The 27,851-nt window shown below is 40.0% G+C and overlaps 1 protein-coding gene across 1 annotated transcript in view; it reads left to right on the forward strand.

Moving 5' to 3' along the window:
• Positions 1-26,501, forward strand: part of gpr158a (G protein-coupled receptor 158a) — a 102,613-nt gene extending 76,112 nt beyond the window's left edge. Inside the window, exons 7-11 of the mRNA XM_014181001.3 lie at positions 703-947; positions 16,603-16,741; positions 20,111-20,216; positions 20,310-20,456; positions 21,451-26,501. Of these exons, the coding sequence (XP_014036476.2) occupies positions 703-947; positions 16,603-16,741; positions 20,111-20,216; positions 20,310-20,456; positions 21,451-23,337 (2,524 nt within the window). The 3' untranslated portion in view covers positions 23,338-26,501. The remainder of the gene's footprint in view (positions 1-702; positions 948-16,602; positions 16,742-20,110; positions 20,217-20,309; positions 20,457-21,450) is intronic.
• Positions 26,502-27,851: the final 1,350 nt, after the last annotated feature.

Below are 27,851 nucleotides of genomic sequence, written 5' to 3' on the forward strand. Positions count from 1 at the left end.
AGGGAGTAATGCTGCTAGAAAGAGGGAAACCCGTTAGTCAAAGCTAGCTGTGGGAGAGAGGGAGGGGTCTAGAGGAGGAGAGGTGGAGGGGGAGCCCCTGTGAACAGTTGATAATGAGACATGGGGCAGACGTATTTAAATAGATACAGGAGCGTGATCGGAAATGGCGACAGCGGCAGTGTTCTCAGCAAGTGAAGGTGGCAAAAATACCTAAGGAAGCTCTTAATTATGGCGAGGAGAGATGAATTTAGGCGAGAGTAATCTCGGAAGGTGAGTCGTGGAGGAAGTCATGGAGGGGAAAGTGAGCACATTGCACAGATCCATTTTTGAGAGGAGCTCATTAGGGGGGATACACAGGACAATTCATCAATGTGTCTGGAAGTTTAGGGGCTAATAATGAGGATGGGGCTGATGTTAAACACTCAACAGGACCTCTCGGTCTCTGATGACCCCCATGGATGTTCATTTGAGGAAAGGAAAGGGAATAAAGAGACGTAGCAATGCCACTATTACAGTACATCATTACATTGAAGTCATTGCATGATGATGCTAGTGAGAATGATGATAGTGACTATAATGACGAATGTTATGGTAATTCATAGATGAAGATGACAATAAAACCACAACAATAAAATCAACAAGCAGCACCACAGCAGCACATTTCCTTGTATGTCTTGACGTTGAGCTGTCCCATTTCCCCAGGGTCCTGAAGGTTTTCCTGTCGCGAACGGCCCAGCGGATCCCCTACATGACCAGTTGGCGGGTGCTGCGTCTCCTGGCCATTATCCTGCTCATCGTCTGCTGGTTCCTGGTGGCCTGGACCTCGGCCGTCTGCCAGAACCTGGACAGGAACCTGGCCCTCATCGAGGTGGGCTACACCCCCGACCCGGACGGCCTCCAGTTCAGCATGTGCCTGCTAGATCGCTGGGACTACATGATGGCCGTCGGTAAGTGATATTTTTAAAATCTTTATTTAACCTGGAAACCTCTTTTGTGTTAGTGATAATAATATATGCCACTTAGCAGACTCTGCAAGCGAGTGCATTTTTTGTATGTGATGCTTGCGGGAATTGCCAGCGCCTTTCTCTCACCAATTGAGACAGAAACATAATGATCTTACTGCTTCCTGTTAAAGATACGGGGGCCAATCATGTATTTTATGGCTTAAATGTGTGAAGATCCCCACTTAGAGTGAGACAGAGGGGTCAGAGAGAGAGAGAGAGAGAGAGAGAGAGAGAGAGAGAGAGAGAGAGAGAGAGAGAGAGAGGGTGGGTGGGTGGGAGAGAGAGAGAGAACACATAAATATTTTATATGAATACGTTGTTTTGGGGAAAATTGCACTTGGTTCATAGAACCGAAGTCACGTCAGTAACGTCCAGCAGCCGCTAGATGCGGTTGTATTAAACAGAGTGGTTTCGGTTTTCTTGCTACAAATGTGGCTCTATCTTTTGAACATTTAATTTTTTTGTAATCAGAAAGTGAGTCATGGAGGAAGTCATGGAGGGGAATTTTATTTAATTTTATTCCATTTTTGTTTGATTTTATTAGATTTTGTTCGATTTGATTCATTTTTTAAAATTATAATACCAAACATAAACATACAAACGACAACATAGTCTCCAGCGCCCGTATCACTCTCTACCACATGGTTTCAAACTGCACCATTTTGTTCCTCTCCGTCGCCCACGCACTTTCAACATTTAGATAATAAAGCATTTCATCTTCCCATTGTGTTAACAATGGAGGATTGGTTGATTTCTAGTTTTTAACTATATGTTTTTTCAAGTTGATTGATGAGAAAAGGATTGTCCAACCCATCTTTCAGTGATGACCCCATCACTGAAAGATAAGACTCGCAGGAACACTTCTGATAACCCTCAAGCCACACAGGACTCATTAGTACAGAGCGTACAAGACCAGGCACTAAATCAGACGGGGGGAAAAAATTCTACACAGAATATACAGTAATACAAAACTATTGCCTGATGATCTTCTGAACTTCCCAATACCTTTCTGATGCATTTCAGTCAATTCAAACTATACTCATACCAGACTGATTTGTAATAGACTGTTATAGCCCCAATTAAAAAAGTATACATTGGCCTTTGATAACATCACTATTTTTATATGGCGAGGTCGCAATTTTAAAGAAAATATCAAAGTAGGGTAGCGTGCCAATAAAGTTTGGGAATCCCTGGCTTACACGCTTATCTGTGCTCCTACAACAGACATTACCTCTCCTTAGGTAGCCTGCAAGTCAGCCCAAATTGAGAGTGAAAAGCAGATTTGTTTTAAGCATATGCTGACTAAGGTCCAAGCAATGCTCCAAGGTCCAGGAAAACAGAACGCTGGCGCTGCTTTGCATTTGTGGAACAGGTGTAGCCCAGGGCAACCATTACACGCTGTGTTGAAGCCAAACACCGTTGTGTTCAAGAGGGGAAAAACTGGAGGATGGAACACAGCGTTGTTTTCAAAGTCCAGCTAAATTTGACTCACTAAGCTGTGTATGAGCAACTGGGTCGTTCCACGAAATGAGTCCCTTTATTTTATTTTATTTGACCTTTATTCAAGCAGTGAGTCACCACTGAGACCAGGGTCTCTTTCACAAGGGAGTCCTGCATATACAATTTAACAAGACAAAATCAAAAATCAAATACAACATAAAACAAGTAAAATACAGAAAAACACAAATATTCAAGAAAAACTGTTACATTTCTCAATAAGAAGTTTTGATGTTTTAAGTAGAAAATGTGCACCAATATTGAATTTTAAAAGCCTGTTATATTAGAGTTCTCTTTAACATATACTGTAAATAAAGACTTGCTAAAGTGCCAAAACGCAGCATTTTGAAATGTATCTATGTGTACCCTCCTAGGAAGATTTTAACCCATTTAACCCTAACATTTCTCAAAGTCTTCATCATCATTGTAAAGCCTAGTTATTTTGTTGCTTTCACAAAGTGATTTCTGTAGATTATTATTTATTTAATGCGATTCATTTTAATGGAATAAAATAATAACCTGTCCCTAATTTTAAGGTCAACCTTGTGAAGTGAACTGAACTCTTGTTTTAATGTGGTGAAACTATTTGTTTTATTATTATTCAAAAGAAACATTGAACATTAAAAGATGTCGCCGGAGAAGAAGGTTGACGTTACAAGATGGTGCTGGAGAAGAAGGCTGACGTTTTACATATTCCTAACCAATTGTGTTTTTTGTTTGTTACTTTGCGTTGTTTGTAACTTATTCTTTAACTTATTTTGTACATAATGTTGCTGCTATCGTCTCTTAAGACCGGAAATAACTTATGGACATCAGAACTGCGATTACTCGCCACGAACTGGCAAAATCCTTTTTTCCTTTAACAAGTCCGACGAGCCCGACATGAATGACATACTGCTTTCCCGGTAACAGGCCCAGATCCCCATCATTGCGTGAAGAAAAGGCGGAGAAAAAGGGGACGGAGGGCATTCTGAGAATTCGTAGGTGATCGATTAAACCCCCACTTCCTTCCATTCTGCAATCAAACGTGCAATATTTGGAAAATAAAATCGATGACCAACGTGGAAGATTAAACTACCAACATTCAAAACTGTAATATCTTATGCTTCATAGAGTCGTGGCTGAACGACGACATTATCAACATACAGCTAGCTGGTTATACGCTGTATCAGCAGGATAGAACAGAGGCGTCTGGTACGACAAGGGGCGGTGGACTATGTATTTTTGTAAATAACAACTGGTGCACGATATCTAAGGAGGATCTCATGATAAGCTGTAGACCACACGATCTACCTAGAGCGTTTTCATCTGTATTTTTCGTAGCTGTTTACATACCACCACAGACTGATGCTAGCACACAGACTGCACTCAATGAGCTGTATTCCGCCATAAGTAAACTGGAAAACGCTCACCCAGAGGCGGCACTCCTAGTGTTCGGGGACTTTTAATGCAGGGAAACTTAAATCCGTCTTACCAAATTTCTATCAGCATGTTAAATGTGCAACCAGAGGGAAAGAAACTCTGGACCACCTTTACTCCACACACAGAGACACATACAAAGCTCTCCCTTGCCCTCCATTTGGCAAATCTGATCATAATTCTTACAAGCAAAAATTAAAGCAGGAAGCACCAGTGACTCCATCAATAAAAAAGTTGTCAGATGAAACAGATGCTAATCTACATGACTCTTTTGCTAGCACAGACTGGAATATGTTCCGTGATTCCTCCGATGACATTGAGGAGTACACCACATCAGTCATTGGCTTCATCAATAAGTGCATCGATGACGTCATCCCCACAGTGACCGCAAGTACATACCCCAACCAGAAGCCACGGATTACAGGTAACATCCGCACTGAGCTAAAAGCTAGAGCTGCCGCTTGCAAGGAGTGGGACTCTAACCCGGACGCTTATAAGAAATCCTGCTATGCCATCCGACGAACCATCAAACAGGCAAAGCATCAATACAGGACTAAGATCGAATTGTACTACACTGGCTTTGACGCTCGTCGGCTGTGGCAGGGCTTGCAAACCATTACAGACTACAAAGGGAAGCACAGCCGAGAGTTGCCCAGTGACACGAGCCTACCAGATGAGCTAAACTACTTCTATGCTCGCTTCGAGGCAAAAAACACTGAAACATGCATGAGAGCACCAGCTGTTCCAGAAGACTGTGTGATCACGCTCTCTGCAGCCAATATGAGTAAGACCTTTAAACAGGTCAACATTCACAAGGCTGCAGGGCCAGACGGATTACCAGGACGTGTACTGCGAGCATGCGCTGACCTACTGGCAAGTGTCTTCACTGACATTTTCAACCTCTCCCTGTCCGAGTCTGTAATACCAACATGTTTTGAGCAGACCATCATAGTCCCTGTGCCCAAGAACACTAAGGTAACCTGCCTAAATGACTACCGAACCGTAGCACTCACGTCTGTAGCAATGAAGTGCTTTGAAAGGCTGGTCATGGCTCACATCAACACCATTATCCCAAGCCCTGCCACAGCTCTTTTACACCGCAGCTACTCTCTGTTGTTATCATCTATGCATAGTCACTTTAATAACTCTACCTACATGTACATATTACTTCAATTACTTTGACTATTCGGTGCCCCCGCACGTTGACTCTGTACCGGTACCCCCCTGTATATAGTCTCACTATTGTTATTTTACTGCTGCTCTTTTATTAATTTTTTTAATTTTAAATTTTATTAAATGTTTTTATTTATTAAATATTCGAAACATACAATATACTTGCAGTGAAGCCGTTCAAAAACTACATCATACCAGTCATCCAACAGATTCCCATTCATAGCGACACACAGAAACATCCAGGGTCAATGTGCTGTTGAGTTTCCCAATAGCTGTCCCTCAAACATTCGAGACCCTTCCCACAGTCCCCCCTAGGAAGAGAAATATAAAATACAATGAATTCCATTCCCCACCCCCAAGAACCCCCTAATGCACCAACAACCAAGAGAATGAACTAAAGAGAAAAAGGAAAATACAGAAGAAAACAGCAAACAACAATGCAAAAAAATAAAAGAAATACATTTAAAACAAAGGACATCAAGGACAACTAAAATTATAACAGCAATGCCAACTGTATATGTGTGTGTGCATGTCTGGCACTATTACCTGTATGTGTGTGTTCTTGTATGTGTTTATTTGAATGAGAGTGTGTGTATATGCATGTGTACAAACATCTGCACGGCATCAGCCTCAGGCAAACCGGCATTAGTTGTAAAAACACTGCCACTTAGTGTCATTCAAATGTACTTTTTATTATGTTTTATTTTGCTTTTTTAAAATTTTATTTTGGACTTTTACCTTTAACCATTATTCTATCTCCCACACAGCAACTCCACTCCCACTTGTCTCCAATTCCACATACCAACCCTCAGCTTCCCTCAGCCCATCCCATCTATCTCTCCTGGCCACCCACTTCGGGTTTCTACGCAACACATATCTTTCAACTATGCTGTGATGTTTAACATACAATTTCAATCTATCTAATCGAATAGAATCCACAGATTTCAAGTTGAAGATAAATACTTTTACTACGAGTATTAGTATATTAGTAATTAACTGACCCCGGTCTCTCCAGATCTCCTAACAGTACTATTTCTAGGGTCAATTTTAGATCAATGCTATGCATTTTCAGCCATTCCTGAACCTGAGACCAGAAACAGTCTACCTGAGGGCAATACCAAAATAAATGGTCTATTGATTCTGTATCCTCACAACAAAATCTGCAGAGCTTTGATGATTTTATGCCCCAAATATTCAATATTTTGTTGGTGGCAAGAATTCTATATAATAATTTTAGCTGATAAGCATGAAGTCTTGAATCTTGTGTTGTTTTATATATCAACTCATGCACTCTCTGCCATGGAATCGGTACATCAAAAATCTATTCCCAACGATTTTGCAATTTGAGTGGCACAGTTGTTGACATCCTGGTCCTCAAATGAAACTGATATACTTTCCTATTTATGCTATTTTATCCCTCTGCCAGTTTTGATCCTTTATATTGGGCAGACAGACCAGTTCCCTACCTCCTCCCACTGCCACCTGCCTCCTCCATTTTTTGGGGTAATGCTGTAATCAATTGGTTGTACTCTTGGATTGAGCAGACCTTTCCGTACAATTCTGATAACTCCATGAAGGACATAACTCTACCATTCCAATTTACAATATAATATAAGAACAAAATACCCTTTTCAAGCATCTTTCCCTTAAATACAGGTATTTTATCAACCAGCACATTTGAGTTCAGCCATAATATGTGTTGTAATATTTGTTCTACCTTTTCAGGGGGATGAAATTGAAATTGTAGCCAGCTCTGCAATGCTTGTTTGAAAAAGAGAGATACTTTGAAAAAAGTATAATTTTCAATTAATCGAAAATGAGACATGGCAATCTGCACAAAGGTAAAAAGGCAATTTTTAAACAATGGATGAGCTTTTCTTAGTAATCTACTTGATTAGGGTTCAAATAAAACTTTTGAATGAGTGAAGCTTTTAGAGAGGTTTAGTGCTTTTATATTTAATAATATCAACCCACCCAATTCATATTCATTATATAGATAGGCACGTTTTATTTCGTCTGGTTTAGCGTCCCAGATAAAGCAAAATATTTTTTGCTCATATGATTTAAAAAACGAATCATCAGGAGTAGGCAGCGCCATAAGTAAGTGAGTAAACTGAGATATGACTAAGGAGTTAATCATGGCAATTTTTCCATAAATAGACAGGTATTTACTTCTCCATGGTTTCAGGATCTTGTCTATTATTACAAGTTTTCTATTGAAGTTCATTGTTGAGAGCTTATTTATATCTTTTGTGATATGAATCCAGAGTATGTCTACTTCACCATCAGCCCATTTTATAGGTAAACTGCAGGGTAATGTAAAAGTTGTATTTGTTAAGGCTCCAATACATAATATTGTACACTTATCATAATTAGGTTTTAGTCCAGAGAGTACAGAAAAGTTATCTAGATCTTCAATGAGACATTGCAGGGATCTAGCTTGAGGACTTAATATAAAACTTGAGTCATCGGCATACATGGACACCTTTGTTTTTAAGCCTTGGATTTCTAATCCTCTAATGTTATTGGATCTGATTATTGTTATTGGATCTGATTATAATAGCTAGCATTTCGTTGGCCATAACGCATAGATATGATGACAGCGGACACCCTTGTTTAACTCCTCTTGACAATATAAAACTCTCTGAGAAGTAGCCGTTATTTACTATTTTACTCCTAGGGTTGCTATACATTATTTTTACCTATTTTATAAGAGAATTACCGAAATTGAAAAAAATCCAGGCATTTATAAATAAAATCCAGTCCTACTTACCATAATTAGTGCTTGTAAAGTTACTGCCATCAGAGGTATTATGAAGGTCAAAACTAGAGCTTTCAAATGTCTGATATTTAGAATTCAAGAAATAGGTTCTAGCAATATTTGTTTTATTCCCTTGCCTGTTTGCCTGTTAGCCAATGCCACAGATGTTAGAAAATTGAGACAAGATATTATTTGTGTAGCATATCTGAGTAGGTTGATGTGTATGATATTGGATGTGATATAGTGAGTGTGTACGATGTCTGTATAAGACTACAATGTGTGATGTCTAAATAAATAATAACTGCCAATTTGCATGGTTGAGTGTCTATGTGTGTAACATGTAGTGCGTATAGCCTTAATATTCATGATGATAATTGTAATCCATATCGTATCACCATCATAGTTGCATCATAATTACCTTTAACATAATTGAAAAACACATCCCAGCATTTCCATAGCAATTAACGTTTCACATGACCATGAAAGAGACCTTGCATTACTCTAGAGACGGCTTCACTACAGTACAAATGTATTCCGTACAATATGTTATTATTCTCCAATGCCCCTATTCTGATATCTTCCCCTTGTTTGTTGTAACCATATATAAACTTGTAGACAAATACATAAAAAAGACAGACAAACAATAAACACATTCAATTATAAAGCTGTTCTCGACAATAGAGAGAGGGAGAGAAGAGAAAAGAGAGAAAGAGAGAGTGAGAGAAGAGAGCGAGATCAGGTGTGTGTGTGTATGTATAAGTCTGTATGTGTAAGCAAGCATGTAATTGAGTACATGTGTTCATATCCACTTCATAATGTTCTGATATTTTTACAGTTCCCATACCTTCTTTTTTTTTCGTAACCTGAAGTCCCATAGAATTTAGTACAGCCGCGGTGTTATGGAGCTGTCTCAGAATAGCTGTCCATCTATAAAGAGTTTATCCACAATGATAAAGGCACGTCTACCATTCTCCCTTTGTTATCTTTGTACCGGATACAGTCTCTTACAATGTTCGTTTATCTCCCTTGGAAATTGGTCATTGAGACCGAATTTCATCCCTTTAAGCTCCCTTCCCCTGCTTTTGATCAGCTCCTTTTGTTGGTAGTGTTCAAATTTTGCGATGATCGGCGGGGACCCTTGGTCTTGTTGCTCCGAGCTCCAAGTCTGTGTACTCGGTGGAAAGCCACCTTACTAACAGTCTCTATAGGAAGTTTCAATGCGGATTGCATGAATTCTCTGATTGCGCCCTCTGGATTATTGGATGCGTCCTCAGGAATCTCAGAATAAATATGATTTTCACGCATGCTATGACTTTGTATGTCTAGTAGCGACTCCTTCATCACCCTGTTTTCCCTGAGTAGACAATCCATGTTGGAATCGTGGATTTTTACCTTGGCTGTGAGTGTCTTGTTTTCTCTTTGGAGCATGAGAATTTCACTCTGGCTGAACTCCAAACTCCCCCTCAGCCCTGCTACCTCCTCACACAACTTTTCTAGTGTTGCATGGATTCCAGCCAGAGCACTAGCCTCTACCTCAATGGGAAGTAAATAGTCCGTGTCTGTAGATTAATCTGTTTTTCTTTTTTTTGTCGGGTTAAAGTTATTTTGTGAGGTCGTCGGATCTTTCCATGATGGAGTATGTTGTTCCTCCATAGCGTAAAGCTGTTGGTACTCGTCGATTTCCCTCAGGATCTCCTTAGTATCCAGATTGGCTCTTTACTGCAACTAGTTGTTTTACGAAAAGATAACAATGAGTCTTTCCCACGACGACGACAGGTGTTGGCAGGTGTAGTACAGCCAGCTAGCATTTGCGGAATCCACGCAAAAAAGGAACACAAACTTGCAGTCCCAGCCGTAAAGGCTAACCGCGTTGTGGAATCCTTAGCAACAAAACTTTTGTTCGGATTAAAATCGATTTAATGAAAATGTTTTAATATAAACAGCAAACCGAGTGTAGACAGTTCAATGTTTTGTTGCGTGCTCTGATGACGTATCTGATTACTTATATCTGGTCCACTCACCTGTCTCTAAAAGCTTGGCATCTTTAGTCTCTTTTATCACTTGTTACTTTTATTTCTTATTCTTATTCATATTTTTTTGAAACTGCATTGTTGGTTAGGGGCTCGTAAGTAAGCATTTCACTGTTGTATTCGGTGCATGTGACTAATAATATGTTATTTGATTTGACATTTGCCTTTGATTACATTGGCCTTTGACCGTAAGGCACTACAGAGGGTAGTTCGTACGGCCCAGTACATCACTGGGGCCAGGCTTCTTGACATCTAGGCTATATATACTAGGCGGTGTCATAGGAAGGCCTACAAATTCTCTCTGCTACCGCACAGCAAGCGGTACTGGATTGTCAAATCTTGGACCAAAAGGATCCTTAGCAGCTTCTAGCCCCAAGCCATAAGACTGCTGAACATCTAATCAAATTGCCAACCAGACTATTGACATTGACCCCCCCCCCCCCCCCCCCCCCCCATATATTCACTTTACAAATTACCTCGACTAACCTCTACCCCCGCACATTCCCTCTCTACCGGTACCCCCTGTATAAAGCATCGTTATTGTTATGTACATTTCTTGGGTTACTTTTTGATTGATTGAATTATTTTTTTACCTTGGTTTATTTAGTAAATGTTTCATTAACACTCTTTCTTGAACTGCATTGTTGGTTAAGGGCTTGTAAGCATTTCACAGTAAGGTATACACCTGTTGTATTCGGCGCATGTGACAAATAAAATTTGATTTGATATGACATCTACAGTGCCTTCAGAAAGTATCCCCACCCCTTGACTTTTCCCACATTTTGTTGGGTTAAAGCCTGCATTTATAATGGATTAAAATGAGATTGTGTATCACTGGCCTACACACAATACCCCATAATGTCAAAAGTGGAATCATGTTATTTTACATTTTAACAAATATTTAAAAAATATAAAAAAATGAAAAGCTGAAATGTCTTGAGTCAAAAAGTATTCAACCTCTTTCTTATGGCAAACCTAAATTCAGGAGTAAAAATGTGCTTAACAAGTCACATAATAAGTTGCCTGGACTTACTCTATGCAGTAATGCTGTTTAACATGCTTTTGAATGACTACCTCATTCGAGCAGTGAAGGGTCCCTCAGTCGAGCAGTGAATTTCAAACACAAATTCAACGACCAGGGAGGTTTTCCAATACCTCACAAAGATGGGCACCTATTAGTAGATGGAGAAAAAAAATACTGACATTGAATATCCCTTTGAGCATGGTGAAGGTATTAATTACACTTCGGATGGTGTATCAATGCACCCAGTCACTACAAAGATACAGGCATCCTTCCTCAGTTGCCGGAGAGGAAGGAAACTGCTCAGGGATTTCACCATGATCCAAATGGTGACTTTACAACAGTGACAGAGTTTAATGGCTGTGATAAGAGAAAGCTGAGGATGGATCAACAACATTGAAGTTACTCCACAATACTAACCATAAACAACAGAGTGAAAATAAAAATAGCTTGTACAGAATAAAAATATTCCAAAACATACGTTCTGTGTGTAATAAGGCACTGAAGTAAAACTGCAAAAAACATGGCAAAGAAATGCACTTTATGTCTCGAATACAAAGCATTATGTTTGGGGCAAATCCAACACAACATACAGTGGGGGAAAAAGTATTTGATCCCTGCTGATTTTGTACATTTGCCCACTGACAAAGAAAGGATCAGTCTATAATTTTAATGGTAGGTTTATTTGAACAGTGAGAGACAGAATAACAACAAAAATATCCAGAAAAACGCATGTCAAAAATGTTATAAATTGATTTGCATTTTAATGAGGGAAATAAGTACTTGACCCCCTCTCAATTAGAAAGATTTCTGGCTCCCAGGTGTCTTTTACATAGGTAACGAGCTGAGATTAGGAGCACACTCTTAAAGGGAGTGCTCCTAACTGCAGCTTGTTACCTGTAAAAAAGACACCTGTCCACAGAAGCAATCAATCAATCAGATTCCAAACTCTCCACCATGGCCAAGACCAAAGAGCTCTCCAAGGATGTCAGGGACAAGATTGTAGACCTACACAAGGGTGGAATGGGCTACAAGACCATCGCCAACCAGCTTGGTGAGAAGGTGACAACATTTGGTGCGATTATTCGCAAATGGAAGAAACACAAAAGACCTGTCAATCTCCCTCGGCCTGGGGCTCCATGCAAGATCTCACCTCGTGGAGTTGCAATGATCATGAGAACGGTGAGGAATCAGCCCAGAACTACACGGGGGGATCTTGTCAATGATCTCAAGGCAGCTGGGACCATAGTCACCAAGAAAACAATTGGTAACACACTGCAGTAACACGTGAAGGACTGAAATCCTGCAGCGCCCGCAAGGTCCCCCTGCTCAAGAATACATATACATGCCCATCTGAAGTTTGCCAATGAACATCTGAATGACTCAGAGGACAACTGTTGAAAGTGTTGTGGTCAGATGAGACCAAAATGGAGCTCTTTGACATCAACTCAACTCGCCGTGTTTGGAGGAGGAGGAATGCTGCCTATGACCCCAAGAACACCATCTCCACTGTCAAACATGGAGGTGGAAACATTATGCTTTGGAGGTATTTTTCTGCTAAGGGGACAGGACAACTTCACCGCATCAAAGGGACGATGGACGGGGCCATGTACCGTCTAATCTTGGGTGAGAACCTCCTTCCCTCAGCCAGGGCATTGAAAATGGGTCGTGGATGGGTGTTCCAGCATGACAATGACCCAAAACACACGGCCAAGGCAACAAAGGAGTGGCTCAAGAAGAAGCACATTAAGGTCCTGGAGTGGCCTAGCCAGTCTCCAGACCTTAATCCCATAGAAAATCTGTGGAGGGAGCTGAAGGTTCGAGTTGCTAAACGTCAGCCTCGAAACCTTAATGACTTGGAGAGGATCTGCAAAGAGGAGTGGGACAAAATCCCTCCTGAGATGTGTGCGAACCTGGTGGCCAACTACAAACGTCTGACCTCTGTGATTGTCAACAAGGCTTTTTCCACCAAGTACTAAGTCATGTTTTGCAGAGGGGTCAAATACTTATTTCCCTCATTAAAATGCAAATCATTTTATAACATTTTTGACATGCGTTTTTCTGGATTTTTTTGTTGTTATTCTGTCTCTCACTGTTCAAATAAACCTATTATTAAAATTATAGACTGATCATTTCTTTGTAAGTGGGCAAACGTACAAAATCAACACGGGATCAAATACTTTTTTCCCCCACTGAATCACTGAGTACCCCTCTTCATATTTTCAAGCATGGTTGTGGCTGCATCATGTTATGGGTATGCTTTTATAAGTATGCTTGTCAATGGCAAGGACTAGGGAGTTTTTTTGGGGAAAAAAACAGAATAGAGCTAAGCACAGCAATATCCTAAAGAGAAACCTGGTTCAGTCTGCTATCCAACAGACATTGGGAAACAAATTCACATTTCATTATGACAATAACTTTAAACAAAAGGCCAAATATACACTGCAGTTGCTTACCATGACGACATTGAATGTTGCTGAGTGGCCTAGTTAAAGTTTTTACTTAAATCGGCTTGAAAATCTATGGCAGGACTTGAAAATGGTGTCTAGAAATTAACTTATTTAACCCTTATTTTAGCAGGTAAATTGACTGTGAACATATTCTCCTTTACAGCAACGAAGTGGGGAATAGTTCCAGGGGAGAGGAGGGGGATGAATGAGCCAATTGGAAGCTGGGGACGATAAGTTGGCCATGATGGTATGAGGGCCAGAGGGGGGAATTTAGCCAGGTCACCGGGGTTAACACCCCTACTCTTACGATAAGTGCCATGGGATCTTTAGTGACCACAGAGAGTCAGGACACCCGTTTAATATCCCATTCGAAAGACAGCGCCCTACACAAGGCAATGTCCCCAATGACTGCCCTGGGGCATTTGGGATATTATTTTTGACAAGAGGAACTTGACAGAGCTTGAAGACATTTTAAAAGAATAATGTGCGAATATTGTACAATCCAGGTGTGCAAAGCTCTTAGACTTACCCAGAAAGACTCATAGCTGTAATCGCTGCCAAAGGGGATTCTAACATGTATTAACTCAGGGGGTTGAATACTTATGTATTCAAGATATATTAGTGTTTATTTTATAGTCTCAAGTACAACAGTGAACAGGCGACTCTGGGATGCTGGCCTTCTAGGCAGAGTTCCTCTGTCCAGTATCTGTGTTCTTTTGCCCATCTTAATCTTTTAATTTTATTGGCCAGTCTGAGATATGGCTTTTTCTTTGCAACTCTGCCGAGAAAGCCAACATCCCGGAGTCGCCTCTTCACTGTTGATGTTGAGACTGGTGTTTGCGGGTACTATTTAATGAAGCTGCCAGTTGAGGACTTGTGAGGCGGCTGTTTCTCAAACTAGACACTAATGTACTTGTTCTCTTGCACAGTTGTGCACCGGGGCCTCCACTCTTCTTTCTATTCTAGTTAGAGCCAGTTTGCACTGTTCTGTGAAGGGAGTAGTACACAGCGGTGTACGAGCTCTTCCGTTTCTTGGCAATTTCTCGCATGGAATAGCCTTCATTTCTCAGAACAAGAATAGACTGACAACTTTCAGAAGAAAGTTATTTGTTTCTGGCCATTTTGAGCCTGTAATCAAACCCACAAATGCTGATGCTCCAGATACTCAACTAGTATAAAGAAGGCCAGTTGTATTGCTTCTTTAATCAGGACAACAGTTTTCAGCTGTGCTAACATAATTGCAAAAGGTTTTTCTAATGATCAATTAGCCTTTTAAAATGATAAACTTGGATTAGCTAACACAATGTGCAATTGGAACACAGGAGTGACGGTTGCTGATAATGGGCCTCTGTACGCCTATGTAGATATTCCATTAAAAATCAGCCATTTCCAGCTACAATACAACTTTAACAATGTCTACACTGTATTTGATGTTATTTTAATGGACAAAAAAAAAAGTTTTTCTTTCAAAATCAAGGACATTTCTAAGTGACCCCAAACGTTTGAACGGTAGTGTATATATATATATATATATATATATATATATATATATTTTATTTTTTTTACAAATGTTACAATTTTTCTTCCACTTTGACATTAGAGAGTATTCTATGTATATCGTTGACAAAAAAAAATTACAATTCAATCCATTTTAATCCCACCTTGTAACAAAATAAAATGTGGAAAAAGTTAAGGGGTGGGAATACTTTCTGAAGGCACTGTAATAGTCAAAGCATAATCTAAAAGCAGGTGAGCTGATTCAACTCTTTTATGGACATTTTCTTGTGTTTTGTGGTGAAAAACTGAGCGGGCCGAGCATAACACATCAACCCTGTTACCCATAGATAGACAGACTAGAAATGTTTTAACGCATACATTTTTTTTGTGAAGCTGTACATTCAATTGCCCCTCCCTGTTGCACACAACAAGCTTGCATTCCCTCTATAACAAGGGGATTCATGGCTGATTTAAGATTAAATCATCAACCCTGTTACGGTCAACCCTATGACTTTATTTGGCACTTATTAGACACTTACTATAGTCATTTTTTTATTTTACTTATTAAGTTGAATATGTGCTCGTTATGACAGAATGTTAAAATAAGGTGAGTTACACTACCCTAAAGGGACTCATTTCGCGGAACGACTCAACTATACAGTAGGACACACAGGGCGGCCATTTTGTGTTGTTGTTTATTGATGTAGACCTAAATATCTACCCAGGGCCATGGTAGATTACAGCCTGTCAGAGCTCTTGATGGATCTTAGTCCTTAGATAAACATAACAAATGGCATTTTGAGTGAGCTATGGCACTCAATAGTGTTTATCCTGCTGTGTAAGGCACGTACTATAGGCCTCTGTCAGACCTTGGAGCACTTCCATTCATGCAGACAAGCAACGTGAATGTTAAAATAATGGTGACAACTATTCATGGGAACGGCAGACGTTTATTGCTGTCAAGCCGGCTAAGCTACACCCAGAAAACAAGGCGGGTTGGGGAAGATATAGAAAACCTTGGACAAGTCATGGAGTGTCTAGAGAATACAGCCAGTAGGAGCAGGTTTGCATTTTCATTGCATTTATTGAACATGTCATTTTTCAACATGCCAGTGTTAGACAATCTATATTGCCCTGAGTCCATGAAATCAGTCAACTGTGGAGTGCATGGGTGGCCGATGTTGATAGTAATACTGCTAAGGTGAGGAGGGGAGCATTTAAGGGTGAAACCTCCCATTCCTTTGCATTCCACGCATGATGCACAGGCTTTGTGTATGTATAGCTTGTTGTTACTCTTATGTCTTTCCCCCAGGGTATATATCAAGTATTCAATCTATCTATTTTAAAGGACAATCAGCAGTTGCCACATTTTGAAGAATATACCTTATCAATGTCTCATGAGTTTAGTTAACTGTTGTATCCCACCAGAACTCATATTATAAGCTTGTTTCACTCCAATGTTTGTAAACAAAGTACATATAAACAAACACTATATAGTGTCAAAAAATGCTTAAAACTATAATTTTCATAGCACGGATGTCAGTCCTTGCATCCATAGCTCTATCTATGAATTTGACTGTGGTTACGTTTCTTCGGCTCCATAACTCAGCTTTTTACCGAAATAGGGGCGGGGAGAGGGCCTTGTTATTATTGCTACTGCTGATTTACGCTTGAATGCCTTTCCTACAGTAGCTATATAGCTCCCATTGTGTTGAAGTTCTCTATGTCCTTCTTCATGTTTGTCCCACAGCGGAGTTCCTGTTCCTGCTGTGGGGAGTGTATCTGTGCTACACCGTGAGGACGGTGCCGTCGGCCTTCCATGAGCCCCGTTACATGGCCATCGCCCTCCACAACGAGCTCGTCCTGTCTGCCATCTTCCATGTTATTAGGTAGATCCCAACCTGTGGTGGGGAGAGATATGACAGCGTGGATGTGTGTTTATTTTTGTCATATTTAGCTATATTTAGAGATAAGTATATGCATTGAATATTACACATTGTGGACTTTAATATGTTTTATATGTAAACAATCTGACACTTCCTTGTCACTCACTGTTGCCTTGCCTATTGCTGTCCACCAATTTGCAACGATATCCAATGAGCCACAAGTTTAGTATCTCTATGCGTTTCAAAGGGGAGTTTTGTTATTGTCTCCAAGACTACCCTCTTCTTTCCATGTAGCCTATGTATCAAGTACTAGACATCCTAAATTAGATGTTGCGCCGTTTCAGCTGACACCACCAAACCCATTCCCAGTTGGAATCCTACTTATTGAGAGCTCAGCTACATCAGATTATTCAGTCATTAGGCACGTCAACATGATTTATGTTTTGACACACCATAGATATTCAGAGCTATTGGCAGCATCATTTCAGTTAGACGTTAACAGGAATGACAGAAAAATTGCCCCGCCAATGTTTGCCACAAATAGGATGGGAAGGCATGGAGGTTTACCTTTTAACCGGTCTGTTATGTTTGTTCTGTGGAAATGTGTTTTTTGCATATCCCAACTCCCCCTGAGACACCCTTAGAGTGGGGTCAATACCAGCCATTATCAACGGCAACCCTGAAACAATTAGGGTTAAGTGCATTGCTCAAGGGCACATCAACATATTTTTCACCTTGTCAGCTCAAGGATTTAAACTAGTGACCTTTCAGTTGCTGGCCCAACACTCTAAGAGCTAGGCTACCTGTAGTAGCTGGAAATTTGACAGCCAGCGTGTGTTTATGGTGGCGTTCGACTTCTGTTATGGCATTGGGATGGTTTCAGCAGCTAAAAGCAAGACGAGGCCCAACGTAAATGCAAAAATGTGTCTTGTCTGTTTGGGAAATGCTGAGAGCTTGTCACCAGGGAGTACCGCATGGGCTTGTTAGAGCTAACACAATCTATGGCTGTTACTCATAGAACCTGCATGTGGTCCCACTGTGGCCAGTTAAGTCAAGGAGACTTCCTGTGGCATCTGTAGGGGCAATTAGCGAACTCTCTGTTCTAAGTGTTCAGATCATTATTTGTGATTATTTCATAATCCACAAATTTACTCTAAGCTCTACCAATGATTTTATTGAATGTTTTCTTAATGAGGTGTTTTGGGAAACACTCTTGAAAATGTACCACCCGTTCTCTCTAGACCTTAGCCTCCCCTCATTGTTTTTAGCTACCACAACTTTAACTGTACATTAAATAACAATTTACCAACTCCTGCCAAGTAATGAGCCTGCTGGATGCCATTTACTGGGATGTAGGCTTTCAAGTGGTTAAATTACTGTGTGACAGAACATGCCTCCTTATCACTCTACCTGGTCTCAGAGCATTTGGTATTATTCTGTACGTAAATCCGAGGACACTCCATTTAGTATGATATGTTACATTTCGTATGATTTGTATTAACTTGTGGATATCCATCATCCATTTTGTATGATATGTTACGAATTTGCTAAACGTACAATATGTTACTAATTTGCTAAATGTACCATATGTTACGAATTTGAAAAACGTATGATATGTTACGAATTCAAATTTGTTGTGGCTAATGTTAGCTAGGTGGCTAATGCTAATGTTAGCTAGCGGGCTAACGTTAGCTTGGTTAGGGGTTAGGGTTAAGGTTAGGAGTTTGGTTAAATGTTTAAGATTAGGGGTAGGTGAAGGTTAGCTAAAAGGGTAAAGGTTAGTGTTAGGGGAAGGATTATCTAACATGCTAAGTAGTTTAAAAGTTTTAGTTTTTGCCTTAAGTAACCTTCTGTCTTATGTAACCATACCAAACTTAACATTCAGTATCACACTCATTTCAGTGTCCCGGATTTACATGTACTATGTTATGTCTAATGAGACCAAGCTGAATTACAACACTAGCTACTGCAATTAAAGCACTATTCCACTATTACATTTTGGTCACTCTGGAAACTGTTAGTATGTTTTCTCCTTGATCGTCAGTCCAGAAGTCAGTTGAAAATAGATGTGCAGTGGATCTGTAATCAATTTTGTTGCTGCCTCAAAATGCCTTTTTTAATACAGTTCAGCAAGGAACCCACTGGACACAGACATAAATTCAACCTCTATTCTATGTTGGTTCCACGTCGTTTCATTGAAATGACATGGAAACAACGTTGATTCAACCAGTGTGTGCCCAGTGGGAAGTTAACAAGCTGCTTCTTCTAAATCAGAGCGAATCAGTGTCCTATACTGTAACAATCCAAGGTGAAGACAATCTCCCTGATGGGAAATGGATTACTGAGGCAGTAATCAGCATGGATAAACCACTCCAAGCAGTGGAATGAAATATGTTCATGCCCAGACAGAGTTTGGTTTAAAATGAACATCTTATATCCTGTCTATGTCTCTCACACTGTCTGTGTCTGAGAGGTTTACTGCAGCACAAAAATACATTTGTTATTGATACAGTACACAAAAACCACTGTCATTCACTTAAATTCTGCAACATGCATTATGTGTTTAGTGTGATGCTTAGAATCAGCAGTTTTTTCTGTCACGCTATAATGTTCCTGCCAATTAATTTTTGTTTATGGGTTAGGTTTACAGCTAGAAAGAAATAACACTGCCTGCCACAATCTATTAAATATTACATGTATGGATCAGCTATCGAATAAAAACATGCTAACGGTGACATTGTGTACTGTAACTAACAGGCCCAATTTCTTCTCTGCAAACTGTCAGTGAGGCAGATGCCAACCCTCTGTGGATTTCTCAATGAGCTCTATGATTAATGACTCTGCATAGCATTATTCAAATGGGAATCTCATCTGTAACCCAACACAACCTCTGCTAAATATAGAACCGGGTCCTACTGTATGTCTTGTAATGTGTTTTTTATTACAGTTCTGTTTTTGTACATTTTCACACTCAATTAAAAAACTTTTTTTTTGCTTGCCATCTCTCTCTTTTTCTCTCTCTCTCGCTCTCTCTCTGTCATTCTCTCTCTCACACTCACTAATTCACTCTCTCTTTATCTTTCTCTCTCTCTCATTCTCTCTCTCTGTCTATCGTTCTCTCTCACTATTTCTCTTTCTCTCACTATTTTTCTCTTTCTCTTTCGTTCTCTTTCACTCTCTCTCTCTCTCTCTCTCATTCTCTCTCGTTCTCTCTTGCTATTTCACTTTCTCTCGCTCTCTTTCTCTTGCTCTCTATTTCTAAATTTCTCTCTCTTTCTCTCTCTTTCTCTCTATTTCTCTCTCTGTTTCTCTCTCTATTTCTCTCTCTGTTTCTCTCTCTCTTGTTCTCTTTCTCTCTCTCTCTCTGTACAGGTTTACTCTTGCACCTGAGCTCCACCCAGACTGGATGCTGCTACTATGGTTTGCTCACACCCACCTGACTGTAACTGTCACTCTGGGGCTAATGATTGTCCCCAAGGTAAACCTCTCATTCTGAGCATAGCATTACTTTGCTATTATACATCGAAACCAAATCAAACTAAGTCATTGCACTCTTTTTTGTCGACTACAGTTTCTGTTTCATGGTACTCACATGAGAGATGATATTGCCTCTGAGGCCTATGAGGATGAATTGGACATGGGTCGCTCTGGATCTTACCTCAACAGCAGCATAACATCAGCCTGGAGCGAACACAGTCTGGATCCGGAGGACATCCGGGTGAGCAACTTTCCCTTTCCATTTTTTAAATAAATTCTCTCATTCAATTGCATAACCTTGTTGATACAGTACGTTTTGAATCCTTGTCCTTTGACTGTGGCAAAAATAATGATTTTTGCAGACGTAAGGTCTAGCAACAGTCTTTGGGGAAAAACGTATCAACGTGTGCAGAGGTTTCCGTTTGTTTGTTAGAGCTGAAGAATTCTCTTGACTAAGACTTGAGCACATTGTCCAAGTCTATTTATCAGAGCGAGAGATAAGATCTCCTAAAATCCTGCTTGAGAGAGCAGTCAATACATTAAATTCAAGACCAATGCTCAAGGCTATTCAGACCTAACAATAAAGCACACTCCAGTTTCCTTATTTAAAGCGGCAATATGTAACCTTTTTGGGCGACCCGACCAAATGCACATAGATGTTGAGTTATAGATCTGTCATTCGCATTGAAACCAAGTCTAAGAAGTGGTAGATCTATTATATGCGCGCTATTTGTATGCTACCCATGCTTAGGTTTCATTTTTTCATCTTTTCGGTTTTGTACACCAACTTTAAACAGCTGAAAGAAAATGGTTATGGAAAATATGTTTCACAGCAGTTTAGATGGTACAATGATTCTCTATACAACGACTGCTTGTTTTTTCACATAAACTGAAATTAGATGAACTATTACAGTTTTAGCAACCAGGAAATGGCGGAGCGATTTCTGCCTATTGCATCTTTCATACTGTCCAAAACCTGTCTTTTATTTATGTCAAAGAGCATGTTATACACTGTAGTACATCGTTGAAGCACTGTCCGTAGTTTAAGCACTGTTTGTGTTTCAAATTCAAATGTGCATGTTCTGTATACAATTGATGCATCGTTAAAACACTTGAAACACTGCATCGCTATCGGGAAACCGGGCCCAGATCACTATTAGTCATATTAATTCATTTTAATAACTATATTTTTTTTGTCTTATTCTTGTCATTATGTGTTTTCAATAAATGTCCAGGAGGAGCTGAAGAAACTGTACTCCCAGTTGGAGATCTACAAGAGGAAGAAGATGTTGGCCAACAACCCTCACCTACAGAAGAAGCGCAGCTCCAAGAAGGGACTGGGTCGTTCCTTGATGAGACGCATTACGGAGATCCCAGAGACGGTACACCGGCAGTGCAGCCGTGAAGACAAGGAAGGGGGCGATCATGGGAGCAATCGCAACAGCATCTGCGTCTTGAGGAAGAACCCCTTCGACCCCTCTCATCTGGGGAAGCCTGCCAAAGAGGAGTCCCTGAAGAGCAAGGTCTTCACCCTGAAGAAGTCGCACAGTAGCTACGACCATGTCCGCGACCAGAGCGAGGACTCCAGCAGCTCTGCTACTGACAAGATGGAGGTTATGACCACTGAGGGATCCCTTATAGACACCCTGATGGGCAAAAAGCTGGTCAAGAAGAAGTCCAATGAGAAGATTGATGCTGTGAGCGAATTGACTGAGAACGTTCCCTTGGTCTGCAAGTCGGCCAGTGCTCATAACCTGACACAAGACAAGAAGCCCATCCACCCAAGAACGTCCATGCTACAGAAGTCACTGAGCGTCATCGCCAGCGCCAAAGAGAAGACCTTGGGCTTGACAGGAGGGAAGACACAGACTGTTGAAGACAGCAGCAAGAAGATCCAACAGAACACTAAAGAAACCAAGGAAAGTCCAGAATCAGAAGACGATTGCTATCCCCACATGATCGGTAGCCAGTCGGTGGAGTACAAGCAGACTGCAGCGAAAACTGGGATCATGAAGCAGCAGGTGAGTGGCAGCCAGCCAACCATCTGCTCCGACCCATTGAAGGCCAAGGAAATACAAGACCTCACAGAGGTGTGTCCTTGGGAAGTAGAGGACCTGCCAACACCTTCTGAGAACAAGATCCAGAAGCATGTCTCCATAGCACCCGAGGAAACCACCACAGTCCATGGAAATGGAACCAAGGGGGTCAAGCCCCAACAGCAAAAGCAGAAAGGTAGTGACCAGTCCTCCACAAGCTCCCGGCATTCTAAAGACATCCAGCGAGCAGACATATGCCCTTGGGAGGATGGAGGTGAAAGCAAAGCCCCAGTGGAGGGATCCAAGCCACAATCCTCCAGTCAGGTTCCTCAACCTGCTAAGAATATCCAGTCTAACCAGCCTCCACCTGCAGCAGATAGCTCTAAAAAGAAGGTTGACGTATGCCCTTGGGTCTTTGAAGAGGAGCCTGCCAAGATGGCTGAGGTAGCTTGTTCACCTGACAAGACTAGGCACAACAAGTGTACTACTCTAGTGGAGAGCAAAGGGAAAGGTGCTCTGTCAGAACCACCCTGCAAATCACCAGGCAGCTCTCTCCTCCAGCCAGTTACAAAGGTTGACGTCTGTCCCTGGGATTATGGCACCCCAGCGATGTCTCCCAATTCTGAGAAAACTCCTAGTCCTACTACAGTTTCCAAAACAAAGGAATTCCCCTCCAAAAAGAAGGGCACACCTTTCACAAGAACTTTTGAGAAGGAGAAAGAGAAGGCAAAATACACTGACGATGACAACTTTAGAGCGAAAGCCAAGGACAAAAGTAAATCCACAGAGAAACATATGAGCCAATCCAAAATGACGGAGGTGTGCCCTTGGGAAGTGGAGAGTAGTCAGGAAGTGCCAATGGTAGAAAAACGGAAAAGTGCAAATGTTGGAGCAGTTAAAGGGAAGCCGGTTGAAGTCTGTCCGTGGGATTATGAGGATGCATCAGAGAAAAAAGGAACAGACAAGGGTACTTCTGCAGCGAAACAGAGTAATCCAAATCCCAAAGGGGGGGTTGTAAGTGGCGGGAAAAAGGCTGATGTATGTCCTTGGGACTTTGACGACAGTACTGCAGGGAAAAAGGCCTGACATAAATCAACATTTATGGACAACTAAAAATGTAGTTGTTGTTGTATACATTGTTTTCCACTTTAGAGTCCTCAAATATAGACTTTTACTATGAATATGGTGACTTCGACAAAAATATCAAGTTGCACAAGTTGCCTTCCTTTCCAATATTTTCCCCCGTTTTGTCTTTTTTTGTGTGAAAATTTATAAACTTACAAAAATAAAGCAACAAAATCATATTAAGCATTCCAGATTCTTACAGAGTATTCTGAATGATAAATCTTAGTCGTACAATTATGCAACTTCCAATTCACTTTATGTGCAATGTTTTATGAGTGGACATTTGCATTTTTTTTATATGTATCTTCTTTTAATCGGTCATAAAAAGCCCTCCACACACTAACATGGCACACTTAGAATACAAGGTTAATCGATATTATGTAAATAGATGTTCTCCTGCAGGTTTTATTAACTGAAATGTACTAGTTGTTGAGCATGAACTACCACGTCTATGTTTAAAGTCAGAGTGGCTTGTTGAACAAATAATAGAATGCCAAAGATATAGGGAACATCTTTAACAAAATAGTGGAAGAACTCACAAGAATCGTGTCATGACAAACAACTTAATAACTTTTGTGTGCCCAAACCAAGGCGCTGCTAGTGAGGGAATCAGCTTATAGCACTTTAGCGAAAACCTTAGGGAAAATGTTTTTCATCACATACTTTATTCAGCCTCATGGTTCTAGCAAGTCACCACGTGTACATCCATGTTTAAATTGCTGAGTTTTTAGATTTCCTTTAGTTTTCAGCAATGTCTAATGCTTCCAAGTCTGCAGAAATGTATTACTGTATGTGCCTAACTAACTACAACTGTCTTCTTTCAGTCTGTATAAAGTCCTGAGTGGAACAGGGATTGTTCTTCAGCATTCTGTGAAGGTGTATTATATAAACAGCATGCACAGTGAGGTAACGAGAGGGGTGGGATCCAAATGGTTTGTCAACTGAAGCAAATAATAATTAATTTATGTTATTAATACTTCAGCATGTTTTTTTCACTTTTAGAAAAGCATTAGCTCATCCTTTAAGCTTTTGCATTCCCAAAAGCACATTGAGAGTTGAAATGATACAATGGGGAGAGGCATTATGGCGTTAATGTGTGTCGAATTGTTCCTCTTTCTGGATAGAACATATACCTGTGTTTGTGATAGTTTTAGCATTTTTATACATACAGTATATTTCTAGTGTTTGAAGTATAATGCTCGTTTTATTGTCTTAGGACTTTTGCTTAACACTGTCTCTACAAATTCTTGGCAGAATAAATTCACACCTGGTTTTCATTATTCATATTCAAAAGTATTATTCATTATTCACACTTTATGTCTAATGTTTCCGAAAGCTTCAATTCTTTGAGCAAGCAAAAAATAATTTTGCTTTCATGCATCAATTAAAGATGAACGTTTACAGGAATATCTGAGTTACAAAATAGCTACATCACAATAATAATTTATTGTAGTTTAGTAACCACACTGGTTTCTAGAAACATCTGATGAAAAGTAATGTAATGGAAATAATATATCAATATAACATTAATGTAACAGTGTACTCATAAATTAGATGGTATTTTGGACTGCGTTGAATGTTGTCATTGGTAATGATTCCTGTACAGCTATCATAGTTGTTTGTTACAGTTGGCATGGATTACTGTATGGTATGATGCCTGTACATGTGATCATGAATGCGATCAGGTAATCACATTTCTGCTTCATTCAAATTCTTACATGATCTTATTTTTGCTCAGTAACTTAACATGCGGAACAAGTAGATTGAACTTGTTTTCAAAAGCAAAATAATTCTCAAACAATATTGTTTATGCTTTTATTATCTCTTTATAATATTTCACTTGATTTAGTTTAACAACCAAACAGGCATAGTATATCAGAATATAGCTACTCCACAGCCAGACTCTATAAAACATGATTTAGATGATGTGTCTTACTTCTGTCTCCCTCCACAGAGAATTATATCTACCATTGACCTCACGGGGCCACGTCTGAAATACGTCAAACCCACACTATCAGCCTTAGAGCATGAGATTGAGATTTGTCACAGGCTTTGCTTAATGGGCAGCTGGAATAGTGTCTGAAAGGAAATGTCACCCTGCGTAGTTTGATTGTAATGGTTTGATGGACCTTGATGATATGTATGAACTAATCATATCAACCATCACATATATTGTAATATCTGCTCTTAAATGCCAACTTCAGACAATCCCAGGGACCTAGCCTGCCCCTAGCCAACAGTATCCCCTCAAACACTAATAAGATGAACCCATTGGCTCTTGAGGATATGATACCTGGTCATTTCAGCCACTGTAAGATCACTACAAACACCTCTCGAAGCTAAAAGGATATTATGTTTTATACCATTCATAATTGGGTGTCTTCATACCTCTCAAATGGCGTGAAAGTGCTGTTAAGTACCAATAACAAAAATGAACATCACACAGGTCTTAACAGTCACATTAGATACATATAACCTTCAATGATATATGTATCAGTACCTTGTGGCAGTTGAATCAGCTCATGGATTTGTAACAAAGTGTATCAATCTGTGTCTATTTTGTCAGTCTCTCTGGAAATGGTCATTGTGTTGCAGTATGTCCTACATACTTCAGTTCTTGAACATAATGATGACTTAAAATCCATTGTTACCTGTAACCTTTTCAACATGAATATTGTGTCCTGTTACTATTCTTCGAACTCATGATTTTACTTTTTAACCATGGGTGATTTCCGTTCGTAAGCTTGTTTGATTTAACCTGACTTCTCTTGTGACCAAACCAAGTCACTGATTGGGAAACACTACTACTACTACTACTCAATGCTGTAACGTTGTAACTATTGCTCTCGTGGCTTCTGCATGATATCAAGAAATTCGTAGGACCAATGTTTCACTGCCCTTAATAGAACAAAAAAAAACGGTATCTTTTATGGACTGTTACAAGTTGTTTAGTGAGTGATACTGTACCATTACCCACTGTATTATGTGCTTGTTATACTTATTGCTCTATGACAAGCTTATAGCATCCGTATATGGGAATATTTGGTAGATTTATATTGTGTTATATTGTGATAGCATGTACATAAAAATACCTCCTCTGCAATAAATATTTATATGAAACTCAACTGTGTGATTGGTGTTTTACAGGTAAGAATGGTCTGATATCGTAGACTATACATGTATCTGTTGATAGCTTACGTAGGCTAAAGCCATATTTTCTGATGGAATAATAGGAGACTGAAAAGCAAACTTCAAGGTATTTCTCAGTTTAGCAAGGACATTTTTCAAACATTTTGTTTTGCTCTCAGTGTGTATTTTACTTATCTTGAATGACAAAATCTTGTCAAAGATAACAAGATGTAAAAGTGAAATAACTGACAGTCAAAATCTCCAATTGGGAGTCTCTGGGGTGAAAAGAAACCAGAGGGAAACAAACATACCAAGAGTTCCTTATGTCCTGCCTTTTTATACTGAGTTAATGTAATTATGCATTTAACCTGTGTTAGAGAAATTGAGCGGAGATCCTAATTAAGCATAGCCTACTTGTCAACTGTATAATGTGAGTGAAGCATGCTTAATTCTTAAGACTGAACAGGTGGCTGCCATAATTTAAATGTATTAAAAATGAATATAAGCAAATTCTTGAGTTTATACGTACATTCTCAATAGCTCTCAAAATATTTCAACAGGTGCTCCATCTTCAAAGCATCCACAGAACCTATTTAAGCTAAATCCCCACACAGTATGATGATGAAGCCACACTGGGATTTGATAATTACAGTATCTCAGCCTTTTTCCTCCCACCACCATTGTGTGCATACAATACACTAGCAGTGGCTCCAGTTTAAGATGGACACGGGACACTCCCAGGGCGCATTGTGCCGGGCCAGTAATTTTCCCTCCCTGTCTCAGGTTACTTTACTGTCTCTGAATCCTGACGTTGAGAAATGCAGCCCTTTAAAAGCATTGTGCACCATAACCACTTTAGGATATTCGTATGCATGTCCTGGCTGCTTTCCTGCAATGCTTTTATGGGATGTTGTGGTCTTTTAAGCCTTATTTATACCTGGTTCTATTATGTGTCCTGTGTCCTGATCTTGTCCAGATTCTGATTGTGCACACATTTTCAGACGTGTCTACACATTGTATTATAAGGTGTCTCTTATCTGTCCACTGTCTCATCAATGTGACCAGATTTGCTGGTCCCTCCCTGTATGCAAGTTATTTGACATATATTCTTTCAAAATTTACATTTACATTACATTTAAGTCATTTAGCAGACGCTCTTATCCAGAGCGACTTACAAAATGGTGCATTCACCTTATGATATCCAGTGGAACAACCACTTTACAATAGTGCATCTAAATCTTTTAAGGGGGGGGGGGGGTTAGAAGGATTACTTTATCCTATCCTAGGTATTCCTTAAAGAGGTGGGGTTTCAGGTGTCTCCGGAAGGTGGTGATTGACTCCGCTGT

Source organism: Salmo salar, chromosome 29 (genome assembly GCF_965601325.2).
Source record: "Salmo salar chromosome 29, fSalSal1, whole genome shotgun sequence".
Classification (NCBI taxonomy): domain Eukaryota; kingdom Metazoa; phylum Chordata; class Actinopteri; order Salmoniformes; family Salmonidae; genus Salmo; species Salmo salar.